The 13,356-nt window shown below is 38.8% G+C and overlaps 1 protein-coding gene across 9 annotated transcripts in view; it reads right to left on the bottom strand.

Annotated features, from left to right (window-relative positions):
- The window catches only part of SLC4A4 (solute carrier family 4 member 4), a 309,392-nt gene that overhangs the window by 68,650 nt on the left and 227,386 nt on the right, over positions 1-13,356 (bottom strand). For all 9 annotated transcript variants that reach the window (XR_008717186.1, XM_055588771.1, XM_055588772.1 and 6 more), the window contains one exon: positions 7,419-7,690. Coding sequence is in view for 8 of the 9 variants with exons in the window: in XM_055588771.1 (XP_055444746.1) it covers positions 7,419-7,690 (272 nt within the window). In the remaining variant the exon portion in view is untranslated. The remainder of the gene's footprint in view (positions 1-7,418; positions 7,691-13,356) is intronic.

The following is a 13,356-nucleotide window of genomic DNA, read 5'->3' as shown; positions in this document are numbered from 1 at the left end:
CTGCATAGAACATGATGCAGGTCATGGAAGATGAATTAGGATTACCTTTTATGTCCTCATTTTCTTTTAATGGGCTAACTGTGAAGCAATTACATGCATGTGCACATGCTCAGCTGCGTCAGACTCTTTGCCACCCCAAGGACTATATCCCTCCAGGCTCCTCTGTCCACGAGATTCTCCAGGCAGGAATACTGGAGTGGGCTGCCATTTCCTCCCCCAGGGGATCTTCCTGAATCAGGGATCAAACCCGCATCTCCTGTGTCTCCTGCATTTCCCTCACTGACTGTAATATGGGACCACAGGAGATAATAAGCCAGCAGTTCTTTTTTAACAGTTATGACACATAGGTGCATAGCATTTGCTAAGATAATAGAAAAATTATACACACAAAAAAATAGTAAAAAAAATTCCACTCTAGAAAGAACTGTTTTAGAGCATTTGGAAACCTCCTCAAGCTGTAAATAAAACCAAAGTGTGGCAATGGAAGCCATGCTTATTACCATCACTTGGTCTGACAGTTTCATGCCAGGGAAAAGACCACATTTTACTTAGAAATACTAGACAGTAATGCACTGGGTGCCTGCGAGAGGTTTTATTCCTCTTCATCATTCATCCATTATTAAGCATGTTCTCCCTGGAACAGTCAACAGTGAATCAATAAAATATATCCCTTCTGTTAAGAGTCAAGTATCGTGTCTGTCCCCTTGAGGCTATTTTTCTTGCCTATCTAATTTGCTTGTCATATTTAACAAGCTTTTTTTTCCTCTCCAGATACAAAACCAGCACCTGCTCAGAAAATTTATTTTGACCCTTTCCAAAACATTGACCATGCCCTTAGGTGTATAGTCAGTGCCACCCTTGACACATTAGGTAAATGAACACAGGTATTACAGTAGAAATGTATTTCTAAGGTCTAGGTCAAATGCATTTCTGACCTTATTCATTCTAAAGATAATTAACACTATCTTAAAAGTGAATTTTATAAACAGCAATGCGCACGTGAGGGGGCGTGTGTTCTAGTTCATTGCAAGTAGCACAATTCTTAAGCAACGAACTAGAGACTTAGTGAATTTTTGTTGATGGCAGAAGGGGAAGGGAAAAAAAGGCAGAAGAAAGAAGAAAAGGAGTGGGGAAAAAAGGGAGTCAAGTCTACTTCCTGGTCCCTATTTAAAGAATTCTAGCATTTATATTTTTGAATAGATAGTTTCTTCTTAAAGGAACCAAACATCTCATCTCTGGGGCTTGAAAGCCTTTTCCTACATGACTATGTATAGTGTACAACACTTCTGTAGTCTTGAGATTCAGGGGAATAAGAGTAAATGATCTAACTATGATGCAATGAACTTCTTGACATTTTTTCTAACAATTTTGCTGCAATGTTTCATATTTATCTACAACAGTTCCTTGGTTTTTGTTTGTTTGTTGGTAAGCTTCCAGTGGAAGCCTAGTCAGAGTCTTTTTCTAGGAAATTTCAGGGGAAGTTAAATGCTTGCATCCCTTTAAAAGAATACAACTAAAAGATTTAACTGCTGGGGCATCTTTTGTGGGATAATGGGAACGAGAAAAAGAACAAAGTTTTACTCAGTGTCTATTATGAGCCAAATAATTTTACATATACTATTTCATTTAATCCTTATAGTCTCTAAGAGTAGGTACAATTACTAACCCAGCTCACAGGTTATGAAACAGATTAGGAAATTAGCTTGGTCCAAGATCACACTGCTAATTAGAGCTAAAATTCAAACTCAGTTTTCTTTACTCCAACACACTTCTGGTTTACACTTTATCACACTAACAATTTTCTAAATTGGGATTTTGGTGACAAGTAAAATACTATGAGTTGTCTTTCAACTGGGTATGTTTCAGTTTTCACTTTGGCCTTAAAAAAAAATTTATTGAAGAAATAGCTGCTTTGCACTTCCCAAGTGGTGCTAGTGGCTAAGAACCCACCTGCTGGTTTAGGAGACATGAGATGTGGGTTCGATCCCTGGGTCAAGAAGATCCCCTGGAGGAGGGTACGGCAACCCACTCCAGTATTCTTGCCTGAAGAATCCCATGGAGAGTGGAGTCTGGCGGGCTACAGTCCATGGGGTTCCAAAGAGTCAGACATGCCGGAAGCAACTTAGCAGCAGTAGCATAGTTGCTTTACAACGTGTTGCTAGTTTCTATTGCACAGCAAAGTGAAACAACTATACATATACTATAGTCCCTCTGTTTTGGATTTCCTTCCCATTTAGGTCACTACAGAGCACCGAGTTGAGTTCCCTGAGCTATAGGTTAGGGAACTAACTTACAGGTTCTCATTAGTTATCTATTTTATACATAGTATCAATCATGCATATGTGTCAATCCTAATCACCCAATTCATCCCACTTTGGGTTTTCTGAACCATCTTCTTCCTTATACACCTCTGCGATGTAACCATCAAGGCATAGTGGGAAATAGAACACCTATTACCTCTACATTAATTAATAACTATCATAGTTCTAAGAAAAGTGAATGTAAGCACAAAAACCATGTGCTAAAACCCTGATGTGTCCCACGGCTAACTTCCCTTTTAGCAACTGAAGACTGAGGTTCCCTAGTCTTTCAATATGTGAGAAGCTGAGTATATGACTTGGGTTTACTGAGCAGCAGATGGGGGCAGGAAGAAGGGAGGAAAAGGTGCCTTAAGAAATGGAAACTCAGGAAGTGATAAAGTTTTATGGAAGCAAGTGAGAACAAGAAAGATCAGGTAGGGAGGAGAAAGAGCTGTCTTCACAAAGCACCAGAAAAAAAAACACCACAATGTTACTGTGGCCATGACAATAGTTTTCTTAGTGATTAAATGACCCCGATTTCCTTTCCTGGAAAATCATTTCTCAGTTTGCAGGATCACGACTCCATCTGCGCCGTTGCTGGTTCATTGTTACAGACTGTACCAGTGTTGAAAAACAAGTCATCCGCCAGTTTAAATATTATTGACTCATTGATTGAATTCTTTTACCAGGAGTGCATGTTGCGATGAAAGGCCAGTCTTTTGCTGTTTTTAGAACACTTACTCTAGCTGTACGTGCAACTGTATTATTCGCTCACTATTGGTTTTCAGTTTGTTGTCGAAGTACTAAATGTAGTGTGGGTCTATGTAGTCTTCTATCAAAAAGTATTAAGGTTGTGAGAGATACACAATCATTAATCTTAAAAGTTTTGTAAAACATGAGATTGTCCTGGAAATGCGTTTGCCTTTGTCCACACCAGAAACAGATTTCATCTCCGTGTGTGTGTGTGTGTGTGTGTTACTCAGTTGTGTCCAAATCCTTGCAATCCCATGAACTGTAGCCCGCCATACTCCTTTGTCCATGGGATTCTCCACGAAAGAATACTAGAGTGCATTGCCATGCCCTTCTCCAGGGGATCATCCTGACCCAGGGATTGAACCCAGGTCTCCTGCATTAGCAGGCAGATTCTTGACTGTTTGAGCCACGGAGGAAGCCCGTACTCCCTCACATTTATGCACATATCTTCCGTGAATGCCATGTATCTGAATGACTCTAAAACTAAGGGGTGCAAGCAACAGTCTTGTTGCAGAATGAGCCAACTGTGCCACAATATTTGCTTAGAAGGGAAGATGATGAAGACTGGCTTGTTTGTCCTATTGTTCATACGTACAAACCCTAAATTTTTATAACAACACAATTATAATGGTTGTTAAATGGCTAACATTTAATTACTTATTAGAAACTGTCCTAAGTATTTTGTAATGCCTCATTTTTTTTCCTTCAAAACAATTCTATAAGGTAGGGGGTATTATTAACCCCATTTTACACATGAGGAAGGTGAGGCAAAGTTACCTTGGAGAAAGGAACTTGTCCAAAGTCATATATGGGGCCTTAGCCAAGCAGGACTTGAACACAAGATTTTCTGACTTCAAAATCCTGCTACCCTGCTTTACTGGTACCCCATAGAGGTAGCGGGAATTCTCAGAATCCTTCCAAGACAAAAACTAGCTATTTAAGACAGGCTTGTTACACAACCGAGGGGAAGCACGTCAAAGGAAGAATTATCACCAGTTTAGCCAGTACTTGCTATACATGGATAAAATCGGTTCAAGCCTCAATACCAGTGTCTCAAGAAAACAGAGATCCTTCCTGAAAGGAAAATTACATGTAAAATCTTTGTTGTATTTTTTGCAGTGAAAATGCATTCAGGTATGTCTTTCTGGTTCCAAATGACCTACTCCACCAGCATCCAATTAAAACAATACATGCAAGTTTTTCCATTAGCCTCAGGTCGGTGTGGGGCTGACACCAGGGATATCTTTGTGGTAGGTGTGCTGATAAAGCCCTCATCTGGCTTTATGAACACTTCAAACCTCAAAACAGCTGGTAGTATTTTCTTTCCTCCAGAAATTCTTAACATAGAATTACTCAGAATGCCTAAAAAAGCCAGTATATAGACTTTTCCACAAGTAAAGAGACATATAAATGCATAGAAATAAATAAGTAAAAAGGAAAGTCCAAAATCCCACTATTAAATATGTCTATAATCCAGCATTTTGCACATGCGTAGTTTAGACTTCCAGAGAAGGCAATGACACCCCACTCCAGTACTCTTGCCTGGAAAATCCCACAGACCAAGGAGCCTGGTGGGCTGCAGTCCATGGGGTTGCGAAGAGTCGGACACGACTGAGCGACTTCACTTTCACTTTTCACTTTCATGCATTGGAGAAGGAAATGGCAACCCACTCCAGTGTTCTTGCCTGGAGAATCCCAGGAACTGGGGAGCCTGGTGGGCTCCCGTCAATGGGGTCACATAGAGTCAGACATGACTGAAGCGACTTGGCAGCAGCAGCAGTTTAGACTTCACCTCAAAGTCTAGGGTGTATGATTAAAAGAGGTCTTATCACCTCCTCTCCTAGGAAGAGCTCTAAGACTTGTGTAATGGTAATACACGCCTTCTGGGTTTCTCTGGGGAGCATACTTAATTGATTCTAATCATATCTATCATGTACTGTTTACTCTTTCCAAGCACTTTTTAAGTTCTGAAGTACTTCTAAACAGTGTACATCTTAACGGTAATAGGCCTTTATATCTATGGCATTCATCTTGCCTCAATCTTTAATTTCCACTTTTTACTTGTTTCTCCTTGCTTTTAAGCATAGGGTTTATTTTAACGTGAATTGACTTTCCTTAAAAAGAGAAAAAGAAACCATACGTGCAAAGCCCAACAAGGCCCCATCTCCTCACCAGTGTCACTGACCAACCCATTTGTAGAGAGATGCTGCTCTTTTTCATCTCTCAAGATGCATATAGGTCTTGTAAGACTTCTCCACCAAAATGGTAGAGACCAATGCAGATACATCACCAAAATATCTGAGAGTCACAGGACACAGCTTGCACAGGCACTGAAACTCTTTATAGGATCTTGTTGAGTTTTTAAAAATTCATAAGCATTATTCATTCTAGTCTATAATATAACCATGTTTGTTTTATTGTGACTAGTAAGTGGTTTTTCCTTAGAATCTATAGATAAAAGTGGCTATTACATGAATGTGTCCAACTTTTAATGGGCTTCCCTGATGGCTGAGTGGTTAAGAAACTGCCTGCAATGCAGGAGACCTGGGTTTGATCCATGGGTTGGGAAGATCCCCTGGAGAAGGGAATGGCAACCCACTCCAGTACTCTGGCCTGGAGAATTCCATGGACAGAGGATCCTGGTGGGCTATATAGTCCATAGGGTCGCAAAGAGTCAAACACAACTGAGCAACTAACACTTCGACTCTAACTTGCCCTACTTAAGCCCAGGTGTACAAAACCCTCAAAACACTGCTGTGCTTCTGGTGCTACAGGATCTTAGTCAAAAAAGCATGGATCGTGCACTAATTTTTATTTTAAGCGAATGTAGCTAATGTTACAACCAAGGACCACTAGGACTATTAGCATTAACTGTCTGACACAAATGTTTACTCCTCATTCTACTGTGCTGTGCTTAGTCACTCAGTCGTTTTTCACTCTGCAACCCCATAGACTGTGGCCCACCAGGCTCCTCTGTCCATGGGGATTCTCTAGGCCAGAATACTGGAGTGGGTTGTCACGCCCTCCTCCAGGGGATCTTCCCAACCCAGGGATGGAACCCAGGTCTCCTGCATTGCTGGCAGATTCTTTACCATCTGAGCCACCAGAAAAGCCTCATTTGATTAAAGCAGATGTTAAAGCAACTTTACCTGAAGTGACGCTTTTTTCCCAAATGCCTTCCATATTATAAAATATGATGAATTTTATAATTCCAACGAAAAAATTCCAAGAAAAGATTCAAAGAAAAATAATTCCAAGAAAAAATTCCAAAGACCAAATTTAACACTTTTTTTGTGATGAAGTTCTTATGCTGACTCAGGTTTAGCAAGATGGATATTTAAGTGCTAGGTTTTATAGAATCATATTCTTTACTAAGAAGTTACTTTTACATCTTTCCTAACTCTAGAATATAAATCTTCTCCAAGACCATAATATTCTTCTTTTATTTCTTTTATTCCTTCTTTCCCTTTCCTTTCGTATTTACATTGTCTAACACAGATGACGGAGAAGGCAATGGCACCCCACTCCAGTACTCTTGCCTGGAAAATCCCATGGACGGAGGAGCCTGGTGGGCTGCTGTCTATGGGGTCGCACAGAGTCAGACACGGCTGAGCGACTTCACCTTCACTTTTCACTTTCATGCATTGGAGAAGGAAACAGCAACCCACTCCAGTGTTCTTGCCTGGAGAATCCCTGGGACGGGGGAGCCTGGTGGGCTGCTGTCCATGGGGTCGCGCAGAGTCAGGCACGACTGAAGCGACTTAGCAGCAGCAGCAGCAGCAACACAGATGAACTAACTATAAAGCTCTATTTTATCACTAGGTGATTCTAGTCTGAATTTTTTTTTTAATTTCTTGCTTAAAATTATATAAAGTGAATTCGTATTTGTTTATTCTGTAAGTTTAAAATAATCTACTTAGAATTTACTTAAGAAGGAGATTCCTAGTAAAATAAGGAACAGATGTTCAGAGGACTAGGTTAGTCTGGTCCTTATATCTGTCATAGAGATACAGAGAAGATCCAGAATAATATACACAAAACTATTTCTCACCTATCAGAGACGACTAAGAATAAGGTACACAAAATTTCCTTGCAAATTCTGTCACTTGAGTTAGTTTCAAAGTATTGAGCTAACGTGAATGTACGTTCACATTCCAGAGCTCCTGGTTACACCTCCTGGTTGAATCACATGGCTAAGACACCTCAGGCAAAGAGACTACAAATTCAGCTGCATGGTTTCTCAGAGGAAATAAAATAAAACCCATTTTTGAGGATCATAATACCAGGTTGAAATTTTGCATGCATGGAGCCTCCGGCTTCTTCCAAATACAAGGTAAGCATAAACACTAAGCATGATGTTCTGACCTGGGTCGGGCGGCATACACACGCAGGAAAATTGAGTATTGTAGCCCACTTTGAAGTTGGAGTTGATGGGGTAGTAATCAGCTAGCTTGATCATCTTCTTGAAAGCATCGTAGATAAAAATGAAGCTAATCAGAGAAGAAAAGCCCTCTTCAGTGAAGCGAGTGAAGTACTGAACCAGAAAGCTGGCATCGGTGGCTACTAAAATGAGACACAGAAAGGCCGACCAGAGGCCGATCCAAAGGCGAAACTCCAAATAGTCAAAATTATGGTCCCTGGAAAGAAGAAAAAAAGGTATTTAGACTCCTCCTCCATGGAACACAAATTGCAACACAAAACTACCAAACAACTGCAGAGTGATTGTTAAAAATATAAGATCACTTATAGCTACTAGATAGAAAGGTCATTCTTAATTTTATCCAGGAAGTATTACCTTTAGGATTTGGCCTAATGGCACTAGCCCAAGAAATAATTTCAGGTGTTTGAGAAAAGCACAACAAAAGTAATCGTACCATTTGAATGTAAATGACTCATTAATTTTCTTCTTGTATTGATTCTTTTATCATTATAGAGTGTCCTTTATCATTCTTTATGGTCTTTGTTTTAAAGTCTATTTTGTCTGATATGAATACTGTGACCCCTGCTTTCTTGTCATTTCTGTATGCATGAAATATCTTTCCCTATCCCCTCACTCAATCTTCTCATTCAAAATGATGATCCCTATGTAGAAAAAATAAACAGTTTGAAAGCGTAACACTGGTACCTAGCACATGTTCAATAAATGTTTTGGGAGCTTCTGGTTAAGAAAGTATTTTGTCTTCCCCAAGTCATCAAAGTCTATTGAGAAAGACAAACTGATAAACATAATCACACCGCAAAGTACTAAGTGATACCTAAAGTTCCCACCGAGTGTCACAGAAGTGGGACTAATTCAGGCTCGGCGAGGTGGTGGGGATAGATAATCTTGCAGAAAAAACTAAAAGTATTTAAGGATAAGCAAGAACTTTTGAGATAGACCAGGGAGGGTCAGGTCAGGAAGATGAAAAACAGTGCTCAAGGAGACATGTGGCATGAACTGCATGCAATGCCCCTTGTGAACTGAGTGTCACCAATACAGGGAGATGGGATCAAATGAATTTGAGTCAGCGGTAGTGAGGTGGACGAACCTAGAGCCTGTTATACAGAGTAAAGTAAATCAGAAAGAGAAAAAAAAAATCACATATTAATGGATATATGGGGAATCTAGAAAAATAGTACCAATGAACCTATTTGCAGGGAAGGAATGGAGATGCCGAAGTAGAGAATGGATTTATGGACACAGCTGGGGAAGAAGAGGGTAGGACAAATTGAGAAAGTAATATTGACATATATATATACTATCAGGTATAAAATAGGTAACTAGTTGGAAGCTGCTATATACACAAGGAACCCAACCTGGTGCTCTGTGATGACCTAGAGGAGTGGGATGGGAGCAGGGAGGGAGTTCAAGAGGGAGAGGACATATATATATATATAAAATACACAATTATGACTGATTCCCACTGTTGTACAGCAGAAACCAACACAACACTGTAAAGCAACTGTCTTCCAATTAAAAAGTAAAAATAAACAAATGATTCAATATTTAAAAAAAGAATACAATGCCTCCATTTAAGTAGGCCATTTTTCAATACCCTTTTCACTTCTTACAAGTGAATTAGTTCAAGATTCATATTTCGGAAAACATGGGTCAAATGTTGGCATTTTACCATTTCACACTCATTATTTTACAATTATGTGGCCAGTGCATTAAAATAATTGTTTTTATCATCATTTGCAATGAAAAAAACATATTGGTAATTACATTTCTTGTATAAGAAAAAATAAATCAAGGATCATGCATGCTTAAAGCTCTATGGCTTTCCCTTTATACACTGAGTTTCTGATAACTGACAGCCACATATTTTAATGCTTCCCCAAAGACATCTTGTCAACATGTCCATTACCAACAGCCTAGTCCAGGCCACCAAGAAGCCTTTCCCTGATTCTTGTAAGAACCTCCTTACTAATATCAATGCTTGCCCTGCTCAAAGCTGTTTTCCACATCACAGCCAAAATAACCTTTTCAAATGTAAATCAAATGTCCTAGTTTAAAGGCTTTTGGTGGCTTTGCACTGCTCTTAGAATAAAAATTCAAATTCTCTTCCTAACACAATGTCTGGTACATAAAAGGGTTCCAATAAAGCTATACCTGCAGGCTACAACTTGAAAGTTGTAATGTCAGAAAGTTACTGAACTGGTTTATGAGCTATCACAGGTACCCAAGTGATGACCAATCAAAACTTCTACTGAATATTAGAATTAAAAGTTGCTTGATTTCATATGTCAACTGGACTAGGCCATGAGGTACTCAGGTATTGGGTCATACATTATTCTGGGTGTTTAAGGGTGGTTTGGGTAAGGTTAACATTTAAATCGATAGACCTGAGTAAAGCAGATTGCCTTCCATAATGAGAGTATGCTGCATCCAGTCAGTTCTTCAACTGAAAAGAACAAAAAGGCCAGCTTCCCTCAAGCAAGAGAAGACTCTCCAGCAGACAGACTGCCTTTGGACTTGATCGATAACATAGGTACTGCCTAGTTCTCCAGCAGAAGGCCTTGGAACTGGAACCTAAGTTCTCCTGGGTCTTCAGGTTGCTAGGCCACCTTGCAGGTTTTGGACTTGCCAGCCTCTAGAACTGTGTGAGCCAGTTAGTTATGATATAGATGAATATACACATCGTATTGGTTCTGTTTCTCTGGAGAATCCTGATTAATCACCAAGTGGTCATATGTGCCTCACTTTATGGATGAAGATACCAAGGCCAATGGAAACTAAGCCATTTATCCAATGTCAAGGCTTTAATGGCAGAGCTGGACCAGAAACCAATTCTCTGTACTACTGGACAGGTCCTTTTAAAAATTACAGCATGGTTCTTCCTGTACAATTTATATTCAGTGTGTGGTATGTGTGTGTGTGTTAGTTGCTCAGTCGTGTCTGACTCTTTGCGACCCCATGGACTGTAGCCCATCAGGCTTCTCTGTCCATGGAATTCTCCAGGCAAGAATACTAGAATGAGTTGCCATTTCCTGCTCCAGGGGATCTCCCTGACCCAGGGATTAACTTTGGGTCTCCCGCATTGCAGGCAGATTCTTTACCATCTGAGCTACCAGAGAAGCCCTAGCACACGAGTGAGCCTTAAAGTCACTGTCCTCTATTTCCTTCTTATCAAATCACACACATTGGAATACATTACCAAAGCAGGAGATTAGTAACACTTGGGTAGAAAGTTATCTTCTACAGATTTCCCAAAATCTTTCTAAAGACATCTTTGGCATTTCTTTACAGTTCCCTCCACATCTGGAACCCCAGTGTTGAATCCTATGCATGTCTTTCTGAGATAAGTAGACTCTAGAAAAAGCTAAATTCTAGGAGTTTACACTATAATTTACATTATCATACAATGAGTCAGAGCCTAGAAACAGTTTTATTACTTCAGACATTTTCCTTAAAACAAAGTTTTAAACAATTACCTAGTTTTGCTTTCCTAACAAGATTAAAGTTAGAACAATCCTTAATGTGTTCTAAGAATGCTAATGTTTGTGTACAGAATTGGTGTTTACAGGACAGGATAAGAAATAATCTAGTCATCAGCTAATGGTCAGGAACACTATCAGTTTGAGTACAAAGGGGAAAAATGCATGTATAAACTTGAATCTTAGGACCTAAACAGGATACCCAAACCAGCTCCTCTAAAATACTTAAATACTCCCAGAGTGTCTCTGTAAGAATAACCCAGATAAATTCACTAATACCAATCACTCCATTAGGAAAGTGATATGTTTACAGCAGCAAGAAGAAAGAGGAATAAAAGATGAGAAACTTTAAACAAGCCGATCAACAGTGATGACTACAAGAAAAGGCAATGTTAACGTCCAATAAGACTATCAGGCCCCTTGGTGCCAAGTTTAAATTGCAGTTAAATTATAAAAGTTATAAGCTACAGAAAGGAAATGATAGTAGAAACCGAAGAAACTATGGTGAGTTAGAAGGACAAAATCAGTGTACATTTTTTTGGTAATACTCAATGTTTCTAGAGATTTACACGATAGTTTTGAGCAGCAGAAACCCAAGGGTACAGGAAAAGCGAAGAACTTACCTTTGAAGCATGTTTCAGAAATCAGTCACTGACAAATATAAACTCCCTAAACTTAATGAATAAATCCAGGTACTTAATAGAAGACAATAATAATTTGAAGGCCTACAAGTAAACTGCTCAAATAATATAAGAAATAAATTAATAAATGACCAAATGACAAACAGGATAAAATCCAACTTTAATCACGAAGTTTCTATATGACTTAGACCACACTGCTTAAACTCCCTTCAGATTTTTCCCAGAAGAAAAGGAAAAGGAATCCAATTCTCTATTATTGGGATTGCTGTTGTTGTTTAGTTGCTAAATCATGTCCAACTGTTTTCCAGCTCAATGGACTGTAGCCCACCAGGCTCCTCTGTCCATGGGATTTCCCAGGCAAGAATACTAGAATGGGTTGCCTTTTCCTTCTCCAGGGGATCTTCCTGACCTAGGGATAAAACCCATGCCTCCTGAGTTGGCAGGCAAGTTCTTTACCACTGAGCCATGAGGGAAGCCCATTACTGAAATACAGTGTGTAAAAATAGTTCAAAAGAGATTGCAGAATTGGAGAAACAAAACTATGTGTGTTTTGGAAAGTTGTGAGCTATTCTTTCATTGTTACTAATTTTAAAAAGCGACAGCATATCATTCATATGCTTTTTTATGGTTTTCCAGTTGATAAGCCAAATATTAAATCCTGTATTCCAAGTCAGAGATAAATCTGTGGATTATTTGGAGTTATTGTTTGAGTCCATTTAACTCACAAAACAAGAATTTATCTATTTCTCAAAAAAAATAAAGAAGGTAAAATATGATGGGGAAAACCTGGGCAAAAGATAGTAAAACACTTTCTTTACTGAAGGATTTCTCAGATCCCTTAGTAAACTGAAGGGTAAAGTGAATTATCAATAGGGGGATATAATAAATAATTTACAGCACTTCCTAGACTTATTGGGATCACAGATTTTTCTTTTTCATTGAGAATCTAATGCAACTAGCAAATGACAAAACATACTTTGGGAAACTGGTCTACACAAATACTCTGTATCTAGACATATCAGCACTGCCGTTACCATATGTGAGCAAATGATATAGCATTGTGAATAAAAGAATAAGGTTTGCCACATAAGTGTCATATGTTACTCAGTGATGGGTTTAAAGCACAGTTTCTCAAATGTTTCTTATTGCTTTACAGCTATCTTCAAATAAATCACTTGAAACTATAAGTTTTCAATTTTGATGAAACAGAAGGGAAAATGAGAAAGGAACTTGCTTAGCAAAAGGAAATAATCTCAATCCTACAATTATCTAAAGCAAACCAGGGTGCAAACATTTTCTGTAGATTAAGGCTCTGATCACATTGTATACAATAAATCTTTCTGCAAAGGTTGCACATTTGTCCCTGTTTATAGTATGTGCTTGTTTAATCTTCCCACAAAGGCTTTCTTGTCTCACATGATGTTTTCTTAAACATATAAAAACTGTTTGACTCTTTCTATAAACTGACAGGAGCAGATTTTTTTCCAATGGTTTCCTGAGAATTATAGCGGAGGAATTTCTGGTAATGATCTACAGAGAACATAACTCTACTTAAAATCTGAAGCTTTAAATGCTTGGAAGACCTTTAATTTTTGCCCTCAACCCAGTTTTCAAAACCCTCATTTTAAATTCTCATTCCCTCCTCTCTCGTGATCACTTTTGACAGCATACATGGCTTCTCTTTTTTTTCTTTTAGCAATTTTTATCCCTCTAAGTTGATTTTTTAAGATTTCATTTATCTATTT

Source organism: Bubalus kerabau, chromosome 7, assembly GCF_029407905.1.
Source record: "Bubalus kerabau isolate K-KA32 ecotype Philippines breed swamp buffalo chromosome 7, PCC_UOA_SB_1v2, whole genome shotgun sequence".
NCBI lineage: Eukaryota > Metazoa > Chordata > Mammalia > Artiodactyla > Bovidae > Bubalus > Bubalus kerabau.
Note: the sequence above shows the minus strand (reverse complement) of the source record. Positions and strands in the feature narration are given on the sequence as shown.